This window comes from Bombina bombina, chromosome 7 (genome assembly GCF_027579735.1).
Source record: "Bombina bombina isolate aBomBom1 chromosome 7, aBomBom1.pri, whole genome shotgun sequence".
NCBI lineage: Eukaryota > Metazoa > Chordata > Amphibia > Anura > Bombinatoridae > Bombina > Bombina bombina.
In genome coordinates this window covers 579,823,950-579,848,718 of record NC_069505.1, presented here as the reverse complement: position 1 = coordinate 579,848,718, position 24,769 = coordinate 579,823,950, and the positions used below count along the sequence as shown (strand labels likewise).

The following is a 24,769-nucleotide window of genomic DNA, read 5'->3' as shown; positions in this document are numbered from 1 at the left end:
CATTGTGTAGTATATCCTTACAAATGAATACAATTATGACTATACTCACAAGTCAGGCGCTTTACGTGTTTGCCGGGAATGTTTACTGTTCCGTAAAAAAAAAATTCTACTAAAATAGAGATTCTCTGGTGTAAAAATGAAAATGCTCTAAGTGTAGTGTGCAAGTAAAGTATACGTGAAGAGTCTGAACAATCAATTTTCAGTAGAATTTGCAGTTTGAGGCAGTTGATCTGGAAAATAATATTAAAGGGACATACAGTAAAACCCAAAATTTCTCTTTCATGATTCAGATAGAACATAACATTATAAACAACTTTCCAATTTATTTCTATTACCAAATTTTCTTCGTTTTCTTGCTACCCTTTTTTTTTTTTTTAAAAACAATTGTCTGCAGCACTATATAGCAACCGTGCAGCAATAATGTTAAACTAGATGGCAGCACTATTTACTGTCATGTAGTGCTACAGGCATGTGCACGCTGCCTATATAGATATCTCATTAACCAAGAATAACAGGAGACTGAGCAAAGCAAATTTGATAATAGAAGTAAATTTGAAATGGTTTTTTAAAATTGTATGCTCTATCTGAATCATGAAGGAAAATTGTTGGGCTTCGCGTCCCTTTTAAACGCTGTTTGGAAGGCACAAGGTTCTGAAGATTTCTTCTTGCGTGAGGACAAAGAACAACACAGCCACTTTCTGTCTTTAATTTACGCCGTTCAACAGGTCACATACAGAGGTATATATAGCGGTATATAGGAAGCAGATTTTTCAGCAAGCACAAAATCAAGACTTGTCCACTATGGGTCAAATAATGGATTGTGGATTTCCATCTCGCCTGTCTGCTGGTACAAGAAAAAGGGAGAAATATCCGTTACTAAACATATAATCTATATCAGTCAAGGTATATACAAGAGATTAGTTTCTATACGTCAGTGTTCTCCGCAGGTCCTATTTAACGGGCACACCACCGCTGTTTTTACTGACACCTATCTAAACATTAAAAGGACACTGAACCCAAATATCTTTCGTGATTCAGATAGAGCACGTGATTTTATGCAACTTTCTAATTTACTTCTATTAGCAATTTTTCTTCGTTCTCTTGCTATCTTTATTTAAAAAGCAGGAATGTAAATCTTAGGGGCTGACCCATTTTAGGTTCAGCACTTTGGAAAGTGCTTGCTGATTGGTCGCTAGCCACCAATAAGCAAGCGTAACCTAGGTTCTGAATAAAAAATGGCTTTACATTCCTGCTTTTTAAATAAAGATATCAAGAGAAGAAGGAAATATTGATAATAGGCGTAAATTAGAAAGTTGCTTTAACCCTTTGACAGGGTTAATTTGTCTACATTGGAACAACGTTCCGATGTAAACAAATTAAAATCCTGCGATCGCGTGCACAATTTCATTGATGGGATCGGGTCTGGGGGGTGTCCTTGTGACGCTAGGCATGCCCTCCAGACCGCAATCACATCGAAAGCGCAGTTGACTTCAGGACAGCCAATGGTTATGACATTCTATTTCTTCATAACGGCACTAAAGCCCAGTGTAATTATGACGGAATAGAACGGCGTTAAAAGGTTAAATTGCTGCTCTATCTGAATCATGAAAGAACGAATTTGGGTTTAGTGTCCCTTTAAGTCAATCTTAAACTAAAATTAGCAAATATATTACATATTTTTTACATTATCATTAAATCAATTTATGTTAAATAATTAAATTAGTTTGTGCTCTGGATAGCTTAAAATTCAAATAGAGCATGCATTTTCCAACAGCTTTCCAATTTAAATCTATTGTCTATTTTGTCATTGGCTCACCCAATTTGTTCAGCTAGCTCCCAGTAGTGTATTGCTGCGCCTTCTACAAAGGATACCAAGAGAATGAAGCAATTTTGATAATAGAAGTAGCTTGGAAAGTTGTTTAAGATTATGGCTCTATCTGAATCATGTTTACCATTACACCTAGCAGGCAATATTTCCTGTCCAGAAAACTTACATAGTCACATTTGTTTTATATATAATCTCCACTCCCATTTTATCTTATTGCAGGTTTTTAAAGGGACATTAAACACTTTGAGATGGTAAAATAAAATAATAAACTGTATTTATAAAAACAATAACTCTGCAATATACTTTCATTCTTTATTTTGTCCACTTTTCCTGTAATTCCATTCTAAAATTGTGAGCTGTTCAGTTCCTGTTGGAAATGGAAGTGCAGAACACTGTTATATTCCTCACAGCCATTGGCTGCACACTCTAGTGACCTATTTATAACTGTATCTAATTGGCCACAGCAGAGAAGGTAACCTAAGTTACAACATGGCAGCTCCCATTGTTTTATAGACACTAAAACTTTACACTTATTTTGTCAATATTTAATCAGCTAATGAAACTTTAAAAAATACATCTACATGTTATTCTCAGACTGATATTTTCTTTGAATGTATCATTCTATCTACCATTTTAGTGTTTAATGTCCCTTTAACAATTCTTCAAATGCTGAAGTAATCTCAGAGAACATTTTCAGTATGGATCAATAGTTTAAAAAAGGAAAAGCAAAACAGGAGTCCAGATTATTTCTCTCTACAGTCATTTGTTTAAAACAAGAGGTATTAAAGGGACAGTATACACCAATTTGCATATAACTGCATATAATAGACACTAATATAAAGAATAATATGCACAGATACTGATCTAAAATCCAGTATAAAACCATTAAAAACTTACTTAGAAGCTCCCAGGTTAGCACTTTTGATTAGGTTGACTGGAACACACAGTAAAAGCAGAGCCCCCCCCCTTCCTCTGCATATGAAAAGACCCTTTACACAAACAGGAGCAAGCTGGAGTAGGTATAGGTTGGTATTCGAAAACTTTGGGGCTTGGTTAAGAGTCTGAAAATCAGCGCAATGTTATTTAAAAATAAGCAAAACTATACATTTAAAAAAAAAAACTGTATGGGCTATAATAATGGATTATCTACAAAACATTTATGCAAAGAAAAATCTAGTGTATAATGTCCCTTTAAAGGCGAAGCTCTCAAGCTAAAATGTTCCTTTATAAAATTCTTTGTGGGACCTCACATTACTGAGGAGATTTCCTAAATAATCTCACCAGACCATAGAGTTTTAGATTATCTAAAACTCTATGGTCTGTTGAGATTAATTACGAAATTTTGTCAGTAGCCTGATTGGGAATATGGCGCTAATTGATTGGAAAGTAATAGGGAAGGGGGGTTACATACGAGAAGTAGAATTTGCTCTGAACGGTCCATTCTATACGTACTGGCGCTAATCCAGGACACTCATATATTGTGAACTCTTCAACCTCCGCTTCTGAATCTGTGGAAGGCTGTTGTTGAATGTCGGATCTAGAGGAAAAAGACAAACATGCAGTCTAGCTCCCAGTTCACAAGTACAAGCAACTCTTTATGTTTGCTAGGGCCGCCTTATATCTGACAGCCACTGTGTATGTTGGTTGTGGGAGTTATAGATGCACCACTCTTTAAATCAAGTTTATCTTCCACCTTTCCCTTTTAAAAGGCGCCATCTTGGTTTTTATTGATACCCCTTTTTGGGTGTGCTCATATATTTTGTGTGATTTCAGTTATTGATCTTGGCCTTTCCATTGATTTTACCTATCAGACATTCGCATGAATCTTGTGTCCAGTTAATGAATTAAACTTGCTCTGTGAATACTTTATTGCCTATTGTGTTTTGATCTGCTGGGTTTGACCTTTTGGTTTGTATTGTCTCTGTGCTTGGGTTATGCTTCTGTTTTGATGGCTGTTTGGATTGATTATCAGTATATGATTCAGCCTGGCTGACTACGCCTCATCTCTGAACGATTCCTGTCTATTAAACCAGTTACCATCTACAGTATCTTCAGCAAGGAAATTACTTCTGTGGCACTACACAATATCCAGAAACAACACAAAAGTGGGCACAGGGATGTAAAAGTTAATCAATTTTATTGCAGAGTCGAAAACATCATAAAAACAGAAGGAGGAAACAGTCTTACGTGTTTCAGCTGTCACTTGCCTTATTTATAGACTTGTGTTACTCCTTACTACTAAACAGGTATTTAAACCCAACACTACACAATATGGCAGCTGGTGAACCACATTATGAGGCTTTTAGTCAGTTAATTGACATCCAACCTCCATATTTAGTTTCACTTGCAGACTGGCACTTCACACAGCTGTTTATAAATCTCATCTGCATGTGGTTATCCTTAAAAGAACTAGCCTAGCCAACTATTTCTCTACTCTTTACCGCAAACTGCAAATACCCTTACCAACACATATTTACATTCTTGTCTAAGTTGGGCTAATCAGTGCTGCATTTATTTTATTCCCCATACACAGGTAGGAAAATAAAGTAAGGAGGTGTCAGGGTTTTACCCGCACTTCAAAAGTTATTTGCAGCTTTTTATCTTTGTTGCCATTTTAGGCTCACCTGTGTTTTCTCTTTGCCTGTAGCAGAGTGTGTAACGCTGCTCACTACTCCCAGGCTCCCTCTCATGGCCAAACTGGAGAACATAATCAGACAGAGACAGGTTGCAGTAACAGAATGATGATGTCATCACTTCCTATTTAACTGCCTCAGTCCTGTTTGCCCTTGCGTTGTCTCTGTCCTCTCTTTGAGTTCATGTGTTCCTGACTCTGTTTAGAACCTGGCTTGTTCCTGACTTCGCTGATCTTCGTGTTCCTGACCCCGGCTCATCTGACTGGCTTTGACTCCTGGCTTGTCATTTGGCTTTTGAACTCGTTATAATTTTTTCTTATTTTTAACAAAGGTGTGATTAATTTAGCATTTCACATCTCTGTCTGGTTCCTGGTACCCTGACAGGAGGCCAGATTGATTCATCTCTGGATGGACAAAATTGGCAGACAAGGGACCTGTCTGCCCGGGATTTTGGCATTTGCTGCCTGCATTTATCATTGAACGAGCAGATGCTTGTGTACCGGTTGCCCCCTGTGCACGAGAGCCATGCTTGTAAATCACCCCAGTCAGATCAGTACGGTGATTTGTTATCTGCCAGCATTGTGGGAGCAGAGATGTTCTTAAAGAGACACTATAGTCAAAATAGAACTTTCGTGATTTAGATAGAGCGTGCAGTTTTAACAGACTTTTGAATTTGCTACCATTTTTAAACTATGCACAATCTTTTTATATGCAAACGTTCTGTGACACCAGCTCCTGCTGAGCATGTGCAAGAGTTCACAGTATATACATATAGAAGTCTGTGATTGGCTGATGGCTGTCACACGATGCAGGGACGTAAAATTGAAGTAAATTTTGAAATGTTTCTGAAAAAAATCTACATCTTATTTCATATCAGTAAGTGCTTTTGTGCTGTCTTCTTGTGTATTTGTTGATTAGACAGTTGTACTGTATTTAAGGATACTATGATTTAAGAATTGTTATATACTCTTTGAGATGACAAGCTTTATATACCTGGTACCTTTCTTAGCGTTGAGTTCCAGTTTCACTTACACTCTTTTTCCTTGAATCGTCTTCTGATTTTGATACTCTTGGGAATATTGAGGCACAGCGTTAGACGCCTAATGTTAAATGAAAGAGGAATAATGAAGTAAAGGCCAAACAAGTGTGTGTATGTGTGTGTGTATGTATGTATGTATATATATATATATATATATATATATATATATATATATGGGACAGTCTAGTCAAAATTAAACTTTCATGATAATTTTTTTGTTCTCTTGGTATTCTTAGTTGAAAGCTAAACCAAGGTAGGCTCATATGCGAATTTCTAAGCCCTTGAAGGCCGCCTCTTATCTGAGTGCATTTGGATAGATTTTCACAGCTAGACAGCGCTAGTTCATGTGTGTCATACAAATACTATTGTGCTCACTTCTGTGGAGTTATTTATGAATCAGCACTGATTGGCTAAAATGCAAGTCTGTCAAAAGAACTGACATAAGGGGGCAGTCTGCAGAGGCTTAGATACAAGGTAATCACAGAGGTGAAAAGTATATTAATATAACTGTGTTGGTTGTGCAAAACTGAGGAATTGGGTACTAAATGGATTATCTATCTTTTTAAGCAATGTAGACTGTCCCTTTAATTTGGACACTGTAATATGGGATCAGTGATTCTATAATCTCACCCTTTGGCAGCAATGTTGCTGGCTTCCCTTATAAGCCGTGTATGCCATCTTTTGTGCCAAATGCACCTCCTTCTGTAACCTAGATGGGAAATAGGATACAAAATTATAACAGATGCCCCGTCCCTACACATTAAACATTTAAAATGGATGCTTCTGCTCATAAAAATAGAAATGTGCTAATCAGTATGTTAATAGAGGATGCTGCCTCCTGCGGTCACTCCTTCACCGTATAGTCAATATGGAATTGGCAGCTCTGTCTCTCTAAGAGAATCAAGCTGTTCCATTTAGTGATCACCTTGAGTGTTCCTGCAGTGTCTCCATGTAATTATCCGATGTCCAGTAAACCTCAAAAATAACTAGGCAATCGTATAGTACAGCCACACACAGAGCCACTAATAAATGCCTTTAAATACATATTTTATTAAAAAGTTAAAAACTTCCCAACGCGTTTCTGCAGATATACTGGCTTACTCAAGAGCACAAAAAATAGCTTAAATGGATATTAAACAATTGTTTGTCTTCATTCACTTGGTATCTTTACATGGCTACATTTAGCCACCTATCAACGGCTGCTACCCAGGGTGCTAAACCAAAAATGGGCAGCTCCTAAGCTTACTTTCCTGCTTTTTCAAATAAAGATACCAAGAAAGTAAATTAGAAAGTTGCTTAAAATTGCTGCTCTATCTCAATCATGAAAGAAAAAGTTTGGGTTTAATATCCATTTAAAAGAGCCGTGATTACCGATTTCCTGACACACCACAATAGGTTTCCAGAACTGGTTTACAATTAGGTGTATTCCTCTTATTGAGTGAAAAATATATTCACAAATTCAAAAGTTAAAATTCTGCGTTAGGGTCCTTTTGTTTCATAAATAAACAATCTCCTATAAACTATTTTATTGGCTTTTTATATTCTCATTACAACCTGGTTAAAATTTTAAAGATTGGAAATGAGTGAGTGCTAAAAGTATGATTTGAATTTAAATGATAGTTTCTAGAATATTCGTTTTGTTTTGGGGGTTTTTTAAAATTGAAATTAAAGTACCCAAACTCCAAATTGTTTTTTTTTTAATTCATCCATCTATATACTTTTTATACCAGAGGAATGTGTTGAGCAATTTTTTACTTTTTAATAAATTGGTTGAACTGGAAAACACTTACCTGTCCTGTGTTCAAACCAACAATAAAGGATCTATATTCACTTTTATCCATTTAGTACTGGTTATGTGTTTGGCTGTACTATACAATTGCCTACTTCTTAATTTCAAGGTTTACTGGACATCTGACGATTATGTTGAAACCCTGTTGGAACACTCAAGGAGGACAGCAAAGGGCCAGATTCATTCCCTAAGAGAGCAGCCCCACCATTTCCATATTGACCCTACACATAAAACAAGATATACATAGAACTTTAAGGGACAATATCAGCTTAGAGACTAAATAAATTGTTGTTGAATTGTTTCTTAATTTAAAGGTCCAGTGGTTTCCACATGGATGCATATGTGGTTATAGACTGTAATACTGGACAGTGCAAAAAGCTGACCACAAAGCAAAATAACAATGGTACATTGGGTATTACCTATTCCTATCTTTATTTTATTTGTTTGTTTTTAATCATTTTTATTACTTTGACCCTCTGCCTTTAACTGTAATGGTACAGGTTAAACAGGCTATCCTGCAAGTCTATGGCTGTTGACACCTTTGATAACTGGGGTAATTTGTACTGCATGGATATCCCCAATAAAGCCAGCATTTGTTCTTACATGTCTGTTCTGTCTTTCTATGTGTTTCTCTGGTGGGTTCAAGTGCTTTTCAGTGTGCACGTTTGTCAGGTACGTCATACCGTTCATTGTTTAATAGGAATCAAACATATGACTCACCTGTACCAACACAGAGCAGCTACAAATATTCCAGAGAGTCCCGTCAGAGTACAGATGATGATTAACGCTTTAGAGAGAGAGAACAAAGTAAAGATGAAATGTGTGCACCTGTAAAAATGTACAACAGCATATATATATATTACATTTGTACACCCAAAAATTATAGTCTTGCTACTTTAGAGGGACGTTAGTCTTTTTTTTATTTATGTGTAGGATATATCAGTAATTAAGCACTGCACTGCAAAATATCTGAATAGAAATGTTTTAAAATAAATAAATCTGCAATTTTGTATCTGCAATTTGCAACGTTTTGCAGTCTGTGGATTCATTATGTTTATCTCATCTCCCGTTTAGGGAGATATATATAGGCTACTTCACAAGCAATCACTGTGTATAATGCTGCAGGCTCATGGTATTTAATCATACATGATACAGCCTCTGGGGCAGTGGAAAAATCAATTTTCAGAGGTAAATCATTATAAACATGGACTTTCTTTCATGTAATTAGCAAGAGTCCATGAGCTAGTGACGTATGGGATATACATTCCTACCAGGAGGGGCAAAGTTTCCCAAACCTCAAAATGCCTATAAATACACCCCTCACCACACCCACAAATCAGTTTTACAAACTTTGCCTCCCGTGGAGGTGGTGAAGTAAGTTTGTGCTAGATTCTTTTAGAATTCCTAGAATTTTACAGTTTCTTCAGGATGGTTTGGATAAGGTTTTGTCTGCAAGTTCTTTGAAAGGACACATTTCTGCTCTTTCTGTGTTGTTTCACAGAAAGATTGCTAATCTTCCTGATATTCATTGTTTTGTACAGGCTTTGGTTCGTATCAAACCTGTCATTAAGTCAATCTCTCCTCCTTGGAGTTTGAATTTGGTTCTGGGGGCTTTACAAGCTCCTCCGTTTGAACCTATGCATTCTCTGGACATTAAATTACTTTCTTGGAAAGTCCTGTTCCTTTTGGCAATCTCTTCTGCTAGAAGAGTTTCAGAGTTATCTGCTCTTTCTTGTGAATCTCCTTTTCTGATTTTTCATCAGGATAAGGCGGTGTTGCGAACTTCATTTAAATTTTTACCTAAGGTTGTGAACTCTAACAACATTAGTAGAGAAATTGTGGTTCCTTCATTATCTCCTAATCCTAAGAATTCTAAGGAAAGACCGTTGCATTCTTTGGATGTAGTTAGAGCTTTGAAATATTATGTTGAAGCTACTAAAGGTTTCCGAAAGACTTCTAGTCTATTTGTTATCTTTTCCGGTTCCAGGAAAGGTCAGAAGGCCTCTGCCATTTCTTTGGCATCTTGGTTAAAATCTTTGATTCATCATGCTTATGTCGAGTCGGGTAAAACTCCGCCTCAAAGGATTACAGCTCATTCTACTAGGTCAGTTTCTACTTCCTGGGCGTTTAGGAATGAAGCTTCGGTTGATCAGATTTGCAAAGCAGCCACTTGGTCTTCTTTGCATACTTTTACTAAATTCTACCATTTTGATGTGTTTTCTTCTTCTGAAGCAGTTTTTGGTAGAAAAGTACTTCAGGCAGCGGTTTCAGTTTGATTCTTCTGCTTATAATTTCAGTTTTTTTCATTATAAGATTAAAACTTTATTTTGGGTTGTGGATTATTTTTTCAGCGGAATTGGCTGTCTTTATTTTATCCCTCCCTCTCTAGTGACTCTTGCGTGGAAGTTCCACATCTTGGGTATTTATTATCCCATACGTCACTAGCTCATGGACTCTTGCTAATTACATGAAAGAAAACATAATTTATGTAAGAACTTACCTGATAAATTAATTTCTTTCATATTAGCAAGAGTCCATGAGGCCCACCCTTTTTTTGTGGTGGTTATCATTTTTTTGTATAAAGCACAATTATTCCAATTCCTTATTTTTTATGCTTTCGCACTTTTTTCTTATCACCCCACTTCTTGGCTATTCGTTAAACTGATTTGTGGGTGTGGTGAGGGGTGTATTTATAGGCATTTTGAGGTTTGGGAAACTTTGCCCCTCCTGGTAGGAATGTATATCCCATACGTCACTAGCTCATGGACTCTTGCTAATATGAAAGAAATTAATTTATCAGGTAAGTTCTTACATAAATTATGTTTTTTTTTTGCTATTGAAAAAAAGCATTTTGTAGGAAATTAAATTTTAAGTATAACGTCCCTTTTTAAAAACAGTTTGAATAAGGGGTTTATATAATTGGAATTTAAAGGGACATCCAAGTCAAATGAAAGAAGCAACAAAGTCAAAATTAAACTTTTCTATTCTGCACTAGCTGAATAAAATTCCAATTTAATTTCATTATTAAAATGTACACAGTTTTTCTAAATACACTTTCTAAAGCACCAGCGCCTACTGAGCATGTGCAAGAGTTCAGCGTATGCATATGAGTCTGTGATTGGCTGATGGCTGTCACATGATACTGGGAGCAGGTAAATGAAAAGAAGCTTGAATTTTGTAAAAAATATACAAATCTACTACTTATTGCAGGGTCTTGCATTTGTTGATTATGCAAATCTACTGTATTTAAAGGGACACAAAACCCAAAAATGTTCTTTCATTATTCAGAGAGCATGTGATTTCAAACAAGCTTCCAATTAATATCAAATTTGTTTCATCCTCTTAGTATCCTTTTTTGAAGAAGTAGAAATGCACTACTGGGTGTTAGCTAAACACATCTGGTGAACCAATGACAAGAGGCATTTATGTGCAGCCACCAATCAGCAGCTAGCTCCCAGTAATGCACTGCTGCTCCGGAGCCTACCTAGGTATGCTTGTTCAACTAAGGATACCAAGAGAATGAAGAAAATAAGATAACAGAAGTAAATTGGAAGGTTACCTAAAATCATATGCTCTGTCTGAATCATGACAGACATTTTTTGGGTATCATGTCCCTTTAATGGTCCTTCAAAGATTTTTGAGTCACAGTGTAAAATCCAATTTACGATTACCTACGTTCCTTTGTTCTGCTGGTATTCTTTATTTAAAGAGATAGTCAACAACAGAATTGTTGTTTAAAAAGACAGATAATCCTTTTATTACCCATTCCCCAATTTTGCATAACCAACACAGTTATATTAATACACTTTTTACCTCTGTGATTACCTTGTATCTAAGCCTCTACAAACTGCCCCCTTATTTCAGTTCTTTTGACAGATTTGCATTTTAGCCAATCAGTGCTGACTCCTAGGTAACTTCACGTGCTTGAGCTCAATGTTATCTATATGGCACACATGAACTAACACCCTCAAGTGGTGAAAACCTGTCAAAATGCATTCAGATTAGAGGCGGTCTACAAGGTCTAAGAAATCAGCATATGAGCCTACCTAGGTTTAGCTTTCAACTAAGAATACCAAGAGAACAAAGCAAAATTGGTGATAAAAGTAAATTGGAAAGTTGTTTAAAATCACATGCCCTATCTGAATCATGAAAGTTTATTTTGGACTTGACTGTCCCTTTAACCTGATGGAACGACCATGTAGTTCGACAAATACGTAGCTATTGCTTTTTCAGCTTTTATTGCGTATGCTGATTTAATTTGTGATTTTAATACACATATGCTTGACTGTTTCTGTGGATCATCTGTTCCATGAAGTTTTTTTATCAAATGCGAGTACCATTTTTTAATTGGATACATTTTTTTAATTTCCATCCTTTCTATCCTCACATTTGATATGCTATGTGGTGCCCCCTATTTTAATTTGTCTCAGCTTTTTAAAAAGCATACCTAGATAGGCTCATGAGCGTGCACCTCTTGCTGCAAACACTGGTGACATATAATGTATCACAGTTGTAACAATCTATAACATTGTTTAAAGCCTTGTTGCAAACACTGCTGCCATATAGTGCTCTGGACTTATGCACACTCCTAAGCCTATCTAGGTATTCTCTTCAATAAAGTAAATTTGATTGGAAAGTTGATTACTATCGAATGCTCTCTCTTGGTCGTAAAAGTTTAATTTTGAATTTCATGGTCCTTTGAAAGTTTACTCTAATGGCAATTAAGATGCATTGTTGGATGAAAAACATTAGAAAAACTAAGATATATTAGTGGTACAGTAGCCTCCCCCTCCATATCTGCGGATGATATGTTCCAAGACCTAGCGCGGCTACCCGAAACCGCAGATAGTAGCAGATATACGTAGTTTTTCATATGTTCTTTAGCAAATATTACATATTTAGGGAGTAGTTAACCAAGAGTATATATGAGTGTATATATATATATATATATATATATATATATATATATATATATATATAGAAACTTCTCATGTAAAGAAGAGGCACTCACAGGTCTTAATAGGCATAAAGTTTTTATTAGTTCATAGGTTCAGTCAACGTTTCGGTCCTCACAGGGACCTTTGTCAAGACTGTTCTCAGTTTTCATCTGAGTCTAGCGATCAGCGGTGATCTCTAGACTCAGATGAAAACTGAGAACAGTCTTGACAAAGGTCCCTGTGAGGACCGAAACGTTGACTGAACCTATGAACTAATAAAAACTTTATGCCTATTAAGACCTGTGAGTGCCTCTTCTTTACATGAGAAGTTTCTACCTACCTACCATAGAGTGCACCCAGGGAATACAATTAACAGTGAGTGCTTGGATCCCTCTACCAGCATATATATATATATATATATATATATTAATATTTTCATGCCACGGAAAACCGTAGATAAGTGAAACCATGGAAACCGAATGGGCAGATACGGGGGTTCTACTGTATATGTGAGGATACATTTTTATTTATCTTTGACATTTTCTGGCTAAAGCAGTTGGTTGGTTCATTGTTGATAGAATTACTTAGCGAGAAGGTCTGGCTGATGTCAGATTTTCTGCCACTTGATCTCCAGTGTAGACCCTTGAACGGTGTTGTCTCAGGCTGCTCACTGACTCCTTCCCTGGTAGAGTTATTGAGAACCAATGGGAGGGATGGAGAGGTGGAGCGTGGTGGCGCAGTGATAACAGCTGAGTTAGCAGACGATTCTAAAGAGAGGAGAACTGACCATAAAATCAGAGAAAAAGAAAACCAGTTATGGAGTATAGAGGAAGATGGCAGAGCAAGGAAAACAGACCAAAAAAAAACTGGTGAGGCGAAACAAGTGGAAAATAAAATGAGGAAGGATAACTTATAAAAGGAAAAAGTGTATAGAAACAAAAAGAATATAATGTGTGAGAGAGAAAAGACAGTTGGTTTCAGCACCTTAAAGGGACACTGAACCCAAAGTTTTTCTTTCATGATTCAGATAGAGAACGAAATTTTAAGCAACTTTCTAATTTACTCCTATTATCAATTTTTCTTTGTTCTCTTGGTATTTTTATTTTAAAAGCAGGAATGTAAATCTTAGCAGCCAGCCCATTTTAGGTTCAGCACCATGGATAGCGCTTTCTTATTAGAGGCTTACATTTACCCACCAATAAGCAAGCATAACCCAGGTTCTCAGCCAAAAATGGGCCAGCTACTATGCATCACATTCCTGCTTTTTAAATAAAGTCAGCAAGAGAATGAAGAAAAATTGATAATAGGAGTAAATTTGAAAGTTGCTTAAAATTGCTGCACTATCTGAATAATGAAAGAAAAAATTTGGGTTGACAATGTTGACAAATTTTCATATAACTGCATGTAATAGACACTACTATAAAGAATAATATGCACAGATATTGATCTAAAAATCCAGAATAAATTCTTTTAAAAACTTAGTTAGAAGCTTCCAGTTTAGCACTGTTGATGACGTTAGGCTGACACAACCACTGAAAGGGGCTGGGAAAACAAGAAGAGCATGTGCCTAACTACGAGTAGCTTTCAACAAAGAATACCAAGAGAACAAAGCAAATTTGATGATAAAAGTAAATTGGAAAGTTATTTAAAATTGCATGCCCTATCTGAATGATGGAAGTTTAATTTTGACGTGACTCTCCCTTTAAGGGGAGTTCACTTAAATAATTTATGTGAAGGCGATATACTTCCTTTACAGCATAAGCTTTTGAAAATCGGGCCCCTTAGTCTGGCTATTTATAAATCCAAGACGTTAGAGAAGGGTTGGTTGTACCCATTGAAAGAGACTATAATCTAACCGTGTAGAATGACATAAGACTATGAAGAAATGAATTATGGGTGAGTATAAATCTTGTTACAGGTGAAGCGGTAAGGATTATAGAAAGAATGAAAAAGAAATAGTAGATATGCTTATGTGTCACAAAGGGGATAATTAAGAAAATGCATCACTGGGAAAGAAGATAGAGGAAAAGCAGATACTATGACCATATAAATGTGGGGGAGGAAGGGAAATCTTAGGAATGGAATGATGATGAAATGGAGAAATAACATCATTTATGCTTACCTGATAAATTCATTTCTTTCATGGTGGTGAGAGTCTACTATCCATTACTCCTGGGAATTACTCTTCCTTCCACTAGGAGGAGGCAAAGATTTCCAAACCCCAGGAGCTCTATAAAACCCCTCCCACCTCACTGGCACCTCAGTCTAACGTATAGCCGAGCAAACAAAAAGACAGGCAAAAAAATAATATAGGAGCAGGGAAAAAAGAAGTGTCTAACAAACAAACAGCACCAGAAAAAAGGGTGTGGTTTTGTGGACTCTCACCACCATCAAAGAAATTAATTTATTAGGTAAGCATAAATTGTTTTATTTCATACAGGTGGTTAGAGTCCATGATCCATTACTCCTGGGACAGAATACCCATGCAGTGGAGTTCATGAGTCCAAAAGAAGCCAAAAAAGGGCAAAACCATACAATTAAAATAACTAACAGGCAAAAATCATTCTAAGACAACTGCCTGAAGGACTTCCTACCAAAGGCTGCCTCAGAAGAAGCAAAAAACATAAAAATGGTAGAATTTAGTAAAAGTATACAAAGAAGACCAAATAGCTGCCTTGCAAAGTTGGACAACTGAAGTCTCATTCCTAAAACACCAAGAAATGGCAACTGTACTAGTAGAATGAGCAGTAATCTGTTAAGGTGGATGCTACTCTGCCTTCAAAAAAACCTTACAGATCAGAAGTCAGAAGAAGACAAAGAAATGGCAGAAGCTTCCTGTCCTATCCGGGAACCAGAAAAAAAGCAGACATAAACTAAAAGGTTTTCTGAAAATTATAGTAGCGTTAACATAATACTTCAACGTTCTAACAGCAAATTATGCACACAATAAAAAAAAACTTTGATGGGAGGGGGTTTTGGATTTTGCAAATCTTTGCCTCCTCCTAGTGACTTGAAAGAGTAATTACCAGGAGTAATGGATTGTGGACTCTCACCACCTGTATGACAAAAAAGAGAGAGACTGGAACGGAATGTGAGAAAAGGAAAAAAAACTAAAAAAAAAAATAGAACTACAGAAATAAAGATACAAAGTGAAACATAAAAAATATAAACCAAGAGAAAATAGGAATAAAGGGAATAGTTCTTCTAGAGACCTACAGTATATAATGATACAACAACAGGACAGGTATCTGGAAGGTCGAGAGTGGAAGATTATATCTACGACTGTTTTGTTTTTAAATGGATATACGAGGGCAAACAGAACAGATTACCTGGGTTTGTTGAGTTCAGACGTTGGCCTTTGTTTAGCTTTGACTCTGAGTGAAGAATATTGTGCATAAGATCGATCATTGTATCGGGCCCAATGAATTTTGACCTATCACCTGTTTCAAAAAAGGAGAACGCACATGGTAATGGTTTATTTCATTTTATTGTATTGGAATCCCATTTGATGATGATCCCCATCTGATCATGATGCATTAAAAGAAAAGATTAGTCTGAGAATAACCTGTCGATGTATTTTTAAAAGTTTCATTAGCTGTTTAAATATTGACAAAATAAATGTAAAGTTTTAGTGTCTATAATGGGAGCTGCCATGTTGTAACTTAGGTTACTTCTCTGCTGTAGCCAATTAGAGTTATAAATAGGTCACTAGAGTGTGCAGCCAATGGCTGTGTGGAATATAACCGTGTTCTGCACTTCCATTTCTAACAGGAAATGAAAAGCTCTCAATTTCAGAATGGAATTACAGGAAAAGGGGACAAAATAAATATGAAAGTATATTGTAGTTTTTATGTATACGATTTATCATTTTTTTTATCAATATTTAAATAGCTAATGAAACTATAAATAGTACATATACATGTTATTCTCAGACTAATCTTTTCTTTGACTGCATTATTCCATCTAGCATTTATTTAGTGTTTAATGTCCCTTTACTGCTTATGCACTTATTAACGTTTAAATAATCTAAAACTAAATATATATTTATATGACATTCATATTCTTAGAGGTACTGCAGTCTGCTTTCTGTCCCACGATAATATTCACACGTAAACCTCCTAGTTATTGCAGGCACCACATCTGGGGCGCGATCCGATATACGGCGCAGGTTTCGGCGCAAGCGTGGAAACCTGTGCCGCCCGTAGTTTCAGCTCGCACAGCGAGCTATCACATATACGGCACTGGCAGTTGCTAAAGTGCCGTAAGTCTGACAAACTAGCGATGTCCAGAAATCTGCGTAAGTACAAATTTCTGGAGTCGCCAGTGACTTACGGCACTTTAGAAACTGCCGCCGCCTACAAAAACTGACTAAAATATTAAATCTCCCGTTACTGTCTAACACGCCTCCCAAACATAGCCCGACACGTATACCCCTCTATCCGCAATCCCCCCTCTCACTCCTAACAATAAATATATTAACCCCTAAACCGCCGCTCCCGGACCCCGCCGCCACCTATATTAACTGTATCACCCCCTAATGTGAGCCCCCTACACCGCCGTCACCTATATTATATATATATATTACCCCTAATGTGAGCCCCCTACACCGCCGCCAGCTACATTAAATGTCTAACACCCTAATGTGAGCCCCTACCCCGCCGCCACCTATTTAAACTACATTACCCCCTAATGTGAGCCCCTATCCCGCCGCCACCTATTTAAACTACATTACCACCTACTGTGAGCCCCTACCCCGCCGCCACCTATATTAAAATGATAACCCCCTAATGTGAGCCCCTACACCGCCGCCACCTACATTAAAATCATTAACCCCTAATCTAATCCCCTTACACCGCCGCCACCTATATTAAAATGATTAACCCCTAATCTAATCCCCCTACACCACCGCCACCTATATTGAAATGATTAACCCCTAATCTAATCCCCCTACACTGCCGCCACCTATATTAAAATGATTAACCACTAAACCTAAGTCTAACCCTAACACCCCCTAACGTAATTATTATTAAAATAAATCTTAATAATATTAACTAAATTATTCCTATTTAAATCTAAATACTTACCTATAAAATAAACCCTAAGATAGCTACAATATAATTAATAAATACATTGTAGCTATTTTAGGATTTATATTTATTTTACAGGTAACTTGGTATTTATTTTAACTAGGTACAATAGCTATTAAATAGTTAATAACTATTTAATAGCTACCTAGTTAAAATAATTACCTGTAAAATAAATCCTAACCTAAGTTACAAATACACTTACACTATCAATAAATTAATTAAATAAACTACAATTATCTAAACTAAAATATAATTAAATAAACTTAACTAAATTACTGAAAAAACAAAACACTAAATTACAAAAAATAAAAAAAGATGACAAGAATTTTAAGCTAATTACATCTAATCTAAGCCCCCTAATAAAATAACAAAGCCCGCCAAAATAAAACAATGTCCCTACCCTAAACTAAATTACAAAAAGTAATCAGCTCTATTACCAGCCCTTAAAAGGGCCTTTTGTGGGGCATTACCCCAAAGTAATCAGCTCTTTTACCTGTAAAAAAAAAGAACACCCCCCCCCATTACAACCCACCACCCACACACCCCTACTCTAAAACCCACCCTATCCCCCCTTAAAAAAAACTAAGTCTAACCCCCAAGTGGTCCTTACCTGTCCTGAAGACTGGTGGAGAAGGTCCTGTTCCAGGCAGAGAAGTCTTCTTCCAGGCGGCGACCTCTTCTTCTTCCAGGAACCAGCCGGCGCGGAGCGGAGGAGTTGAAGGCCGATGACCGCGGAGCTGAAGACCGTCCTCTCTGGAACTGAAGACCGGCGATGCTGGAACTGAAGACCGGAGCCATGGAGCGTGGAGGATCCTCTTCATACGATCACCGCCGTACACTGAATAGGAATTCAAGGTACGCGATTAAAAATGGCGTCCCTTGAATTCCTATTGGCTGATTTGAGCCTTCAAATTCAAATCAGCCAATCGGATGAAAGCTACTTTAATTCTATTGGCTGATTTGAATAGCCAATAGAATAAGAGCTACTGTAATTCTATTGGCTGATTAGAATAGCCAATAGAATTACAGTAGCTCTTATTCTATTGGCTATTCAAATCAGCCAATAGAATTAAAGTAGCTTTTATCCGATTGGCTCCGCGCCGGCTGGTTCCTGGAAGAAGAATAGGTTGCCACCTGGAAGAAGACTTCTCCGCCTGGAACAGGACCTTCTCCGCCGGTCTTCAGGACAGGTAAGGACCACTTGGGGGTTAGAGTTTTTTTTAAGGGGGGGATAGGCCCCACAAAAGGCCCTTTTAAGGGCTGGTAATAGAGCTGATTACTTTTTGTAATTTAGTTTAGGGTAGGGACATTTTTTTATTTTGGGGGGCTTTGTTATTTTATTAGGGGGCTTAGATTAGGTGTAATTAGCTTAAAATTCTTGTAATTTTTTTTATTTTTTGTAATTTAGTGTTTGTTTTTTGTAATTTAGTTTAGTGTATTTAATTATATTTTAGTTTAGATAATTGTAGTTTATTTAATTAATTTATTGATAGTGTAGGTGTATTTGTAACTTAGGTTAGGATTTATTTTACAGGTAATTTGGTAATTATTTTAACTAGGTAGCTATTAAATAGTTATTAACTATTTAATAGCTATTGTACCTAGTTAAAATAAATACCAAGTTACCTGTAAAATAAATATAAACCCTAAAATAGCTACAATGTAATTATTAATTATATTGTAGCTATCATAGGCTTTATTTTATAGGTAAGTATTTAGATTTAAATAGGAATAATTTAGTTAATATTATTAATATTATTTAGATATATTTTAATAATAATTACGTTAGGGGGTGTTAGGGTTAGACTTAGGTTTAGTGGTTAATTATTTTAATATAGGTGGCGGCGGTGTAGGTGGATTAGATTAGGGGTTAATAATTTTAATATAGGTGGCGGCGGTGTAGGGGGATTAGATTAGGGGTTAATCATTTTAATATAGTTGGCGGCGGGGTAGGGGGCTCACATTAGGGGGTAATGTAGTTAAAATAGGTGGCGGCGGGGTAGGGGGCTCACATTAGGGGGTAATGTAGTTAAAATAGGTGGCGGCGGGGTAGGGGCTCACATTAGGGGGTAATAATTTTAATATAGGTGGCGGCGCTGTAGGGGGATCACATTAGGAGGTTAGACATTTAATGTAGCTGGCGGCGGGGTCCGGGAGCGGCGGTTTAGGGGTTAAACACTTTATTAGGGATTGCGGCGGGGGATTGCGGTTGACAGGTAGATAGACATTGCGCATGCGTCAGGTGTTAGGTTTTATTTTGCAGCCAGTTTAGGGAGTTACGGGGCTCCAATACTCAGCGTAAGGCTTACTACGCCTGCAATTTGTGTCGAGGTGAAAATGGAGTAAGATTTCTCCATTTTCGCCACGTAAGTCCTTACGCTGTATATTGGATACCAAACTGCGCGGGTTTCGTATACCTGCCTATGGGCCAAAAAACTACAGCCGAAGGCAGAAATATACGAGCGTAACTTCTAGGTTACGCCGTATATAGGATACCAAACCTGCGCAAAATTTGGCGTCGCCGGCTTTTGCGGGCGACGCTGCATATCGGATCGGGCCCCTGCTTGTCATTTTATAGTATTCAGGCCCTTTTGCTTTCCGTTTTATGGAGCAAATTATCAATTTTACCTGTTGTTATACAGGGAGTGCTGAATTATTAGGCAAATTAGTATTTTGACCACATCATCCTCTTTATGCATGTTGTCTTACTCCAAGCTGTATAGGCTCGAAAGCCTACTACCAATTAAGCATATTAGGTGATGTGCATCTCTGTAATGAGAAGGGGTGTGGTCTAATGACATCAACACCCTATATCAGGTGTGCATAATTATTAGGCAACTTCCTTTCCTTTGGCAAAATGGGTCAAAAGAAGGACTTGACAGGCTCAGAAAAGTCAAAAATAGTGAGATATCTTGCAGAGGGATGCAGCACTCTTAAAATTGCAAAGCTTCTGAAGCGTGATCATCGAACAATCAAGCGTTTCATTCAAAATAGTCAACAGGGTCGCAAGAAGCGTGTGGAAAAACCAAGGCGCAAAATAACTGCCCATGAACTGAGAAAAGTCAAGCGTGCAGCTGCCAAGATGCCACTTGCCACCAGTTTGGCCATATTTCAGAGCTGCAACATCACTGGAGTGCCCAAAAGCACAAGCTGTGCAATACTCAGAGACATGGCCAATGTAAGAAAGGCTGAAAGACGACCACCACTGAACAAGACACACAAGCTGAAACGTCAAGACTGGGCCAAGAAATATCTCAAGACTGATTTTTCTAAGGTTTTATGGACTGATGAAATGAGAGTGAGTCTTGATGGGCCAGATGGATGGGCCCGAGGCTGGATTGGTAAAGGGCAGAGAGCTCCAGTCCAACTCAGACGCCAGCAAGGTGGAGGTGGAGTACTGGTTTGGGCTGGTATCATCAAAGATGAGCTTGTGGGGCCTTTTCGGGTTGAGGATGGAGTCAAGCTCAACTCCCAGTCCTACTGCCAGTTTCTGGAAGACACCTTCTTCAAGCAGTGGTACAGGAAGAAGTCTGCATCCTTCAAGAAAAACATGATTTTCATGCAGGACAATGCTCCATCACACGCGTCCAAGTACTCCACAGCGTGGCTGGCAAGAAAGGGTATAAAAGAAGAAAATCTAATGACATGGCCTCCTTGTTCACCTGATCTGAACCCCATTGAGAACCTGTGGTCCATCATCAAATGTGAGATTTACAAGGAGGGAAAACAGTACTCCTCTCTGAACAGTGTCTGGGAGGCTGTGGTTGCTGCTGCACGCAATGTTGATGGTGAACAGATCAAAACACTGACAGAATCCATGGATGGCAGGCTTTTGAGTGTCCTTGCAAGGAAAGGTGGCTATATTGGTCACTGATTTGTTTTTGTTTTGTTTTTGAATGTCAGAAATGTATATTTGTGAATGTTGAGATGTTATATTGGTTTCACTGGTAAAAATAAATAATTGAAATGGGTATATATTTGTTTTTTGTTAAGTTGCCTAATAATTATGCACAGTAATAGTCACCTGCACACACAGATATCCCCCTAAAATAGCTATAACTAAAAACAAACTAAAAACTACTTCCAAAACTATTCAGCTTTGATATTAATGAGTTTTTTGGGTTCATTGAGAACATGGTTGTTGTTCAATAATAAAATTAATCCTCAAAAATACAACTTGCCTAATAATTCTGCACTCCCTGTATATTAAACTGCTTACGAATTGCTTGTCGACAGTGCCATGTATACTGAACTTTTTAATATTTCAGTATTGGTTCTAGAAAAGCTAGCAGCAAAAGTCGACCTCTTAGTAGAAAGTGGTAAAGAGAATCCAGCCCATTTGAAAGGATGTTTCTAGAGCAACTTTGAATACTATCAGCTGCTTACCTGAGTACATTGTCCCTTTAATAAGCCACATTAAGAGAATATATGGGGGGGGGGGGGGCGGTTAACAATAAAAGAAAGCAAGCAAGCAAAAATAACTAACCCCAATAGTCAATACACACACACAGCGTCAATGTCATCTCTCTCCTAATAGATTCCTTTAAACCCAATTCTAACAAAACCTTTCAGAAGAATGGCGCACAGTGCTCTGTAGTAGAAGCTCACTAGACTACACACAACTGAACCACACTACCTACCTTGACTTTTGAATACACAGGTCCCAGCTGGTGTCTCTTGATATTGTGGCATGCAGGGGCCACAGTCTTGGCTCCCGGGAGCACATATCTCTCTCCTTCTTATCACACAAGTCAGTTTAATGGGACACTGTCTTTGTACTGCTGCTGTAGGGAGGTACATATAATCAGAAGAGCAGCAGTGCTAGCCTCCCTCTCACACACACTACTACACCATGACATGTATACACAGCACAGGTACAGTGCAGACAGCAGCAGTGCCAGCCTCCCCCTCTCACACACTACTACACCATGACATGTATACACAGCACAGGTACAGTGCAGACAGTAGCAGTGCCAGCCTCCCTCTCACACACACTACTACACCATGACATGTATACACAGCACAGGTACAGTGCAGACAGTAGCAGTTCTATCTCCCCCCTCACACACACTACTAAATCATGACATGTATACACAGCACAGGTACAGCACAGACAGCAGCAGTGCCAGCCTTCCCCTCACACACTTCTACACCATGACATGTATACACAGCACAGATAGCAGCAGTGCCAGCCTCCCCCTCACACACACTACTACACCATGACATGTATACATAGCACAGGTACAGCACAGACAGCAGCAGTGCCAGCCTCCCCCTCACACACACTACTACACCATGGCATGTATACACAGCACAGGTACAGCACAGACAGCAGCAGTGCCAGCCTCCCCCTCACACACACTACTACACCATGGCATGTATACACAGCACAGACAGCAGCAGTGCCAGCCTCACACACACTCCTACACCATGGCATGTATACACAGTACAGGTACAGTGCAGACATCAGCAGTGCCATCCTCCCCCTCACACACAATACTACACCATGACATGTATACACAGCACAGGTACAGCACAGACAGCAGCAGTGCCAGCCTCACACACACTACTACACCATGACATGTATACACAGCACAGGTACAGTGCAGACAGCAGCAGTGCCAGCCTCCCCCTCACACACACTACTACACCATGACATGTATACACAGCACAGGTACAGTGCAGACAGCAGCAGTGCCAGCCTCCCCCTCACAGACACTACTACACCATGACATGTATACACAGCACAGGTACAGTGCAGACAGCAGCAGTGCCAGCCTCCCCCTCACACACACTACTACACCATAACATGTATACACAGCACAGGTACAGTGCAGACAGCAGCAGTGCCAGCCTCCTCCTCACACACACTACTACACCATGACATGTATACACAGCACAGGAATAGTGCAGAAAGCAGTGCCAGCTTCCCCCCTCACACTACTTCTACACCATGACATGTATACACAGCACAGGTACAGTGCAGACAGCAGCAGTGCCAGCCTCCCCCTCACACACACTACTACACCATAACATGTACACAGCACAGGTACACCGGAGGCATCCATAAGATACCAATGACATATTTATGGAGCACAGTTTCTGCAGATGTAGTGACAGTTGCCAAACCAATGAGATTTCTATTCATAGAAGGATGTTAATTTAACTGTTACTATGGAAACATTATGCAGCTAGTGATGGGTCAGAGAAGATGCATTGAAAAATGGATAGTTATTACGCAAATAGAAAGCAGTAAGGCTGGTGCAGAAATGGTGAAACAGGACTGAGATATACAGAGTTAAACACAAAGACAATGCAAGCCAATTTGAGCGAGAAACTGACCCATATACACTGCTTTTATCAAAAATTTGATTTGCTGATCAAGAAAATTTTTAAATCTTTCTAAGATGTAGCATATTTCATATTCTTTTGCCACAAACTGCAAAACTACAAAATTTAAGTGGCTACTTTCAATAAATAATACAAGATTTACACATTAACAATAGCAGACTTAAAAATAAATAAATGGATTTGGAGATAAACAGTCTGTAAACGACCAGCGTGATGGACACTCATGCAGGAACACAAATAAACAGAGATAAAGCACAGAAAGGGTGGATATATTTATATACAGCATTATATTAAATTGTACAATCTCAGATGATATTGATAGTGACTATCTCATTGAGTAATAGTGATGTGATTAGACAGGGAAAAAAACAGATATATGTACAGACAAACAAAATCACTGAGACATAAATAAACACAGACAGGACAGGTAGATGGACACATAATTAGGTAGGCAGGAAATAAATATATGGTTCTTAGGATTAGGATACAGGCATTATATAAAGTTATTCATGATATACCAATACACAGAGTGTGAAATAGTTACCTGTTACAGCAACAAGGAACAGTAATATGCGAAGAGCTGCGTGTGCCATCCTGCCCTATAAATAACACACAGATTCTATTCTGCTCACATTAATAAACTGACAGTGATACACACAGCTACAGGTGCATAGAGATATATAGATATTCCCAGTCATTCAGCTACAAGCTGATAAACAGATACACTGACAGTGATACACACAGCTACAGGTGCATAGAGATATATAGATATGCCCAGTGATACAGCTACAATCTGATAAACAGATACACTGACAGCGATACACATAGCTACAGGTGCATAGAGATATATAGATATGCCCAGTCATACAGCTACAAGCTGATAAACAGATACACTGACAGTGATACACATAGCTACAGGTGCATAGAGATATATAGATATTCCCAGTCATACAGCTACAAGCTGATAAACAGATACACTGACAGTGATACACACAGCTACAGGTGCATAGAGATATATAGATATGCCCAGTCATACAGCTACAAGCTGATAAACAGATACACTGACAGTGATACACACAGCTACAGGTGCATAGAGATATATAGA

At 38.1% G+C, this 24,769-nt stretch overlaps 1 protein-coding gene across 1 annotated transcript in view; it reads right to left on the bottom strand.

Moving 5' to 3' along the window:
* Nucleotides 1-650: 650 nt before the first annotated feature.
* Nucleotides 651-24,769, bottom strand: part of LOC128636594 (neural proliferation differentiation and control protein 1-like) — a 50,513-nt gene continuing 26,394 nt past the window's right edge. Inside the window, exons 3-11 of the mRNA XM_053689587.1 lie at nucleotides 24,209-24,263; nucleotides 21,954-22,097; nucleotides 15,556-15,666; nucleotides 12,811-12,993; nucleotides 8,010-8,076; nucleotides 6,131-6,209; nucleotides 5,494-5,561; nucleotides 3,281-3,365; nucleotides 651-841 (exon numbers count right to left, since the gene is read on the bottom strand). Coding sequence (XP_053545562.1) covers nucleotides 800-841; nucleotides 3,281-3,365; nucleotides 5,494-5,561; nucleotides 6,131-6,209; nucleotides 8,010-8,076; nucleotides 12,811-12,993; nucleotides 15,556-15,666; nucleotides 21,954-22,097; nucleotides 24,209-24,257 — 828 coding nt within the window. The 5' untranslated portion in view covers nucleotides 24,258-24,263 and the 3' untranslated portion in view covers nucleotides 651-799. The remainder of the gene's footprint in view (nucleotides 842-3,280; nucleotides 3,366-5,493; nucleotides 5,562-6,130; nucleotides 6,210-8,009; nucleotides 8,077-12,810; nucleotides 12,994-15,555; nucleotides 15,667-21,953; nucleotides 22,098-24,208; nucleotides 24,264-24,769) is intronic.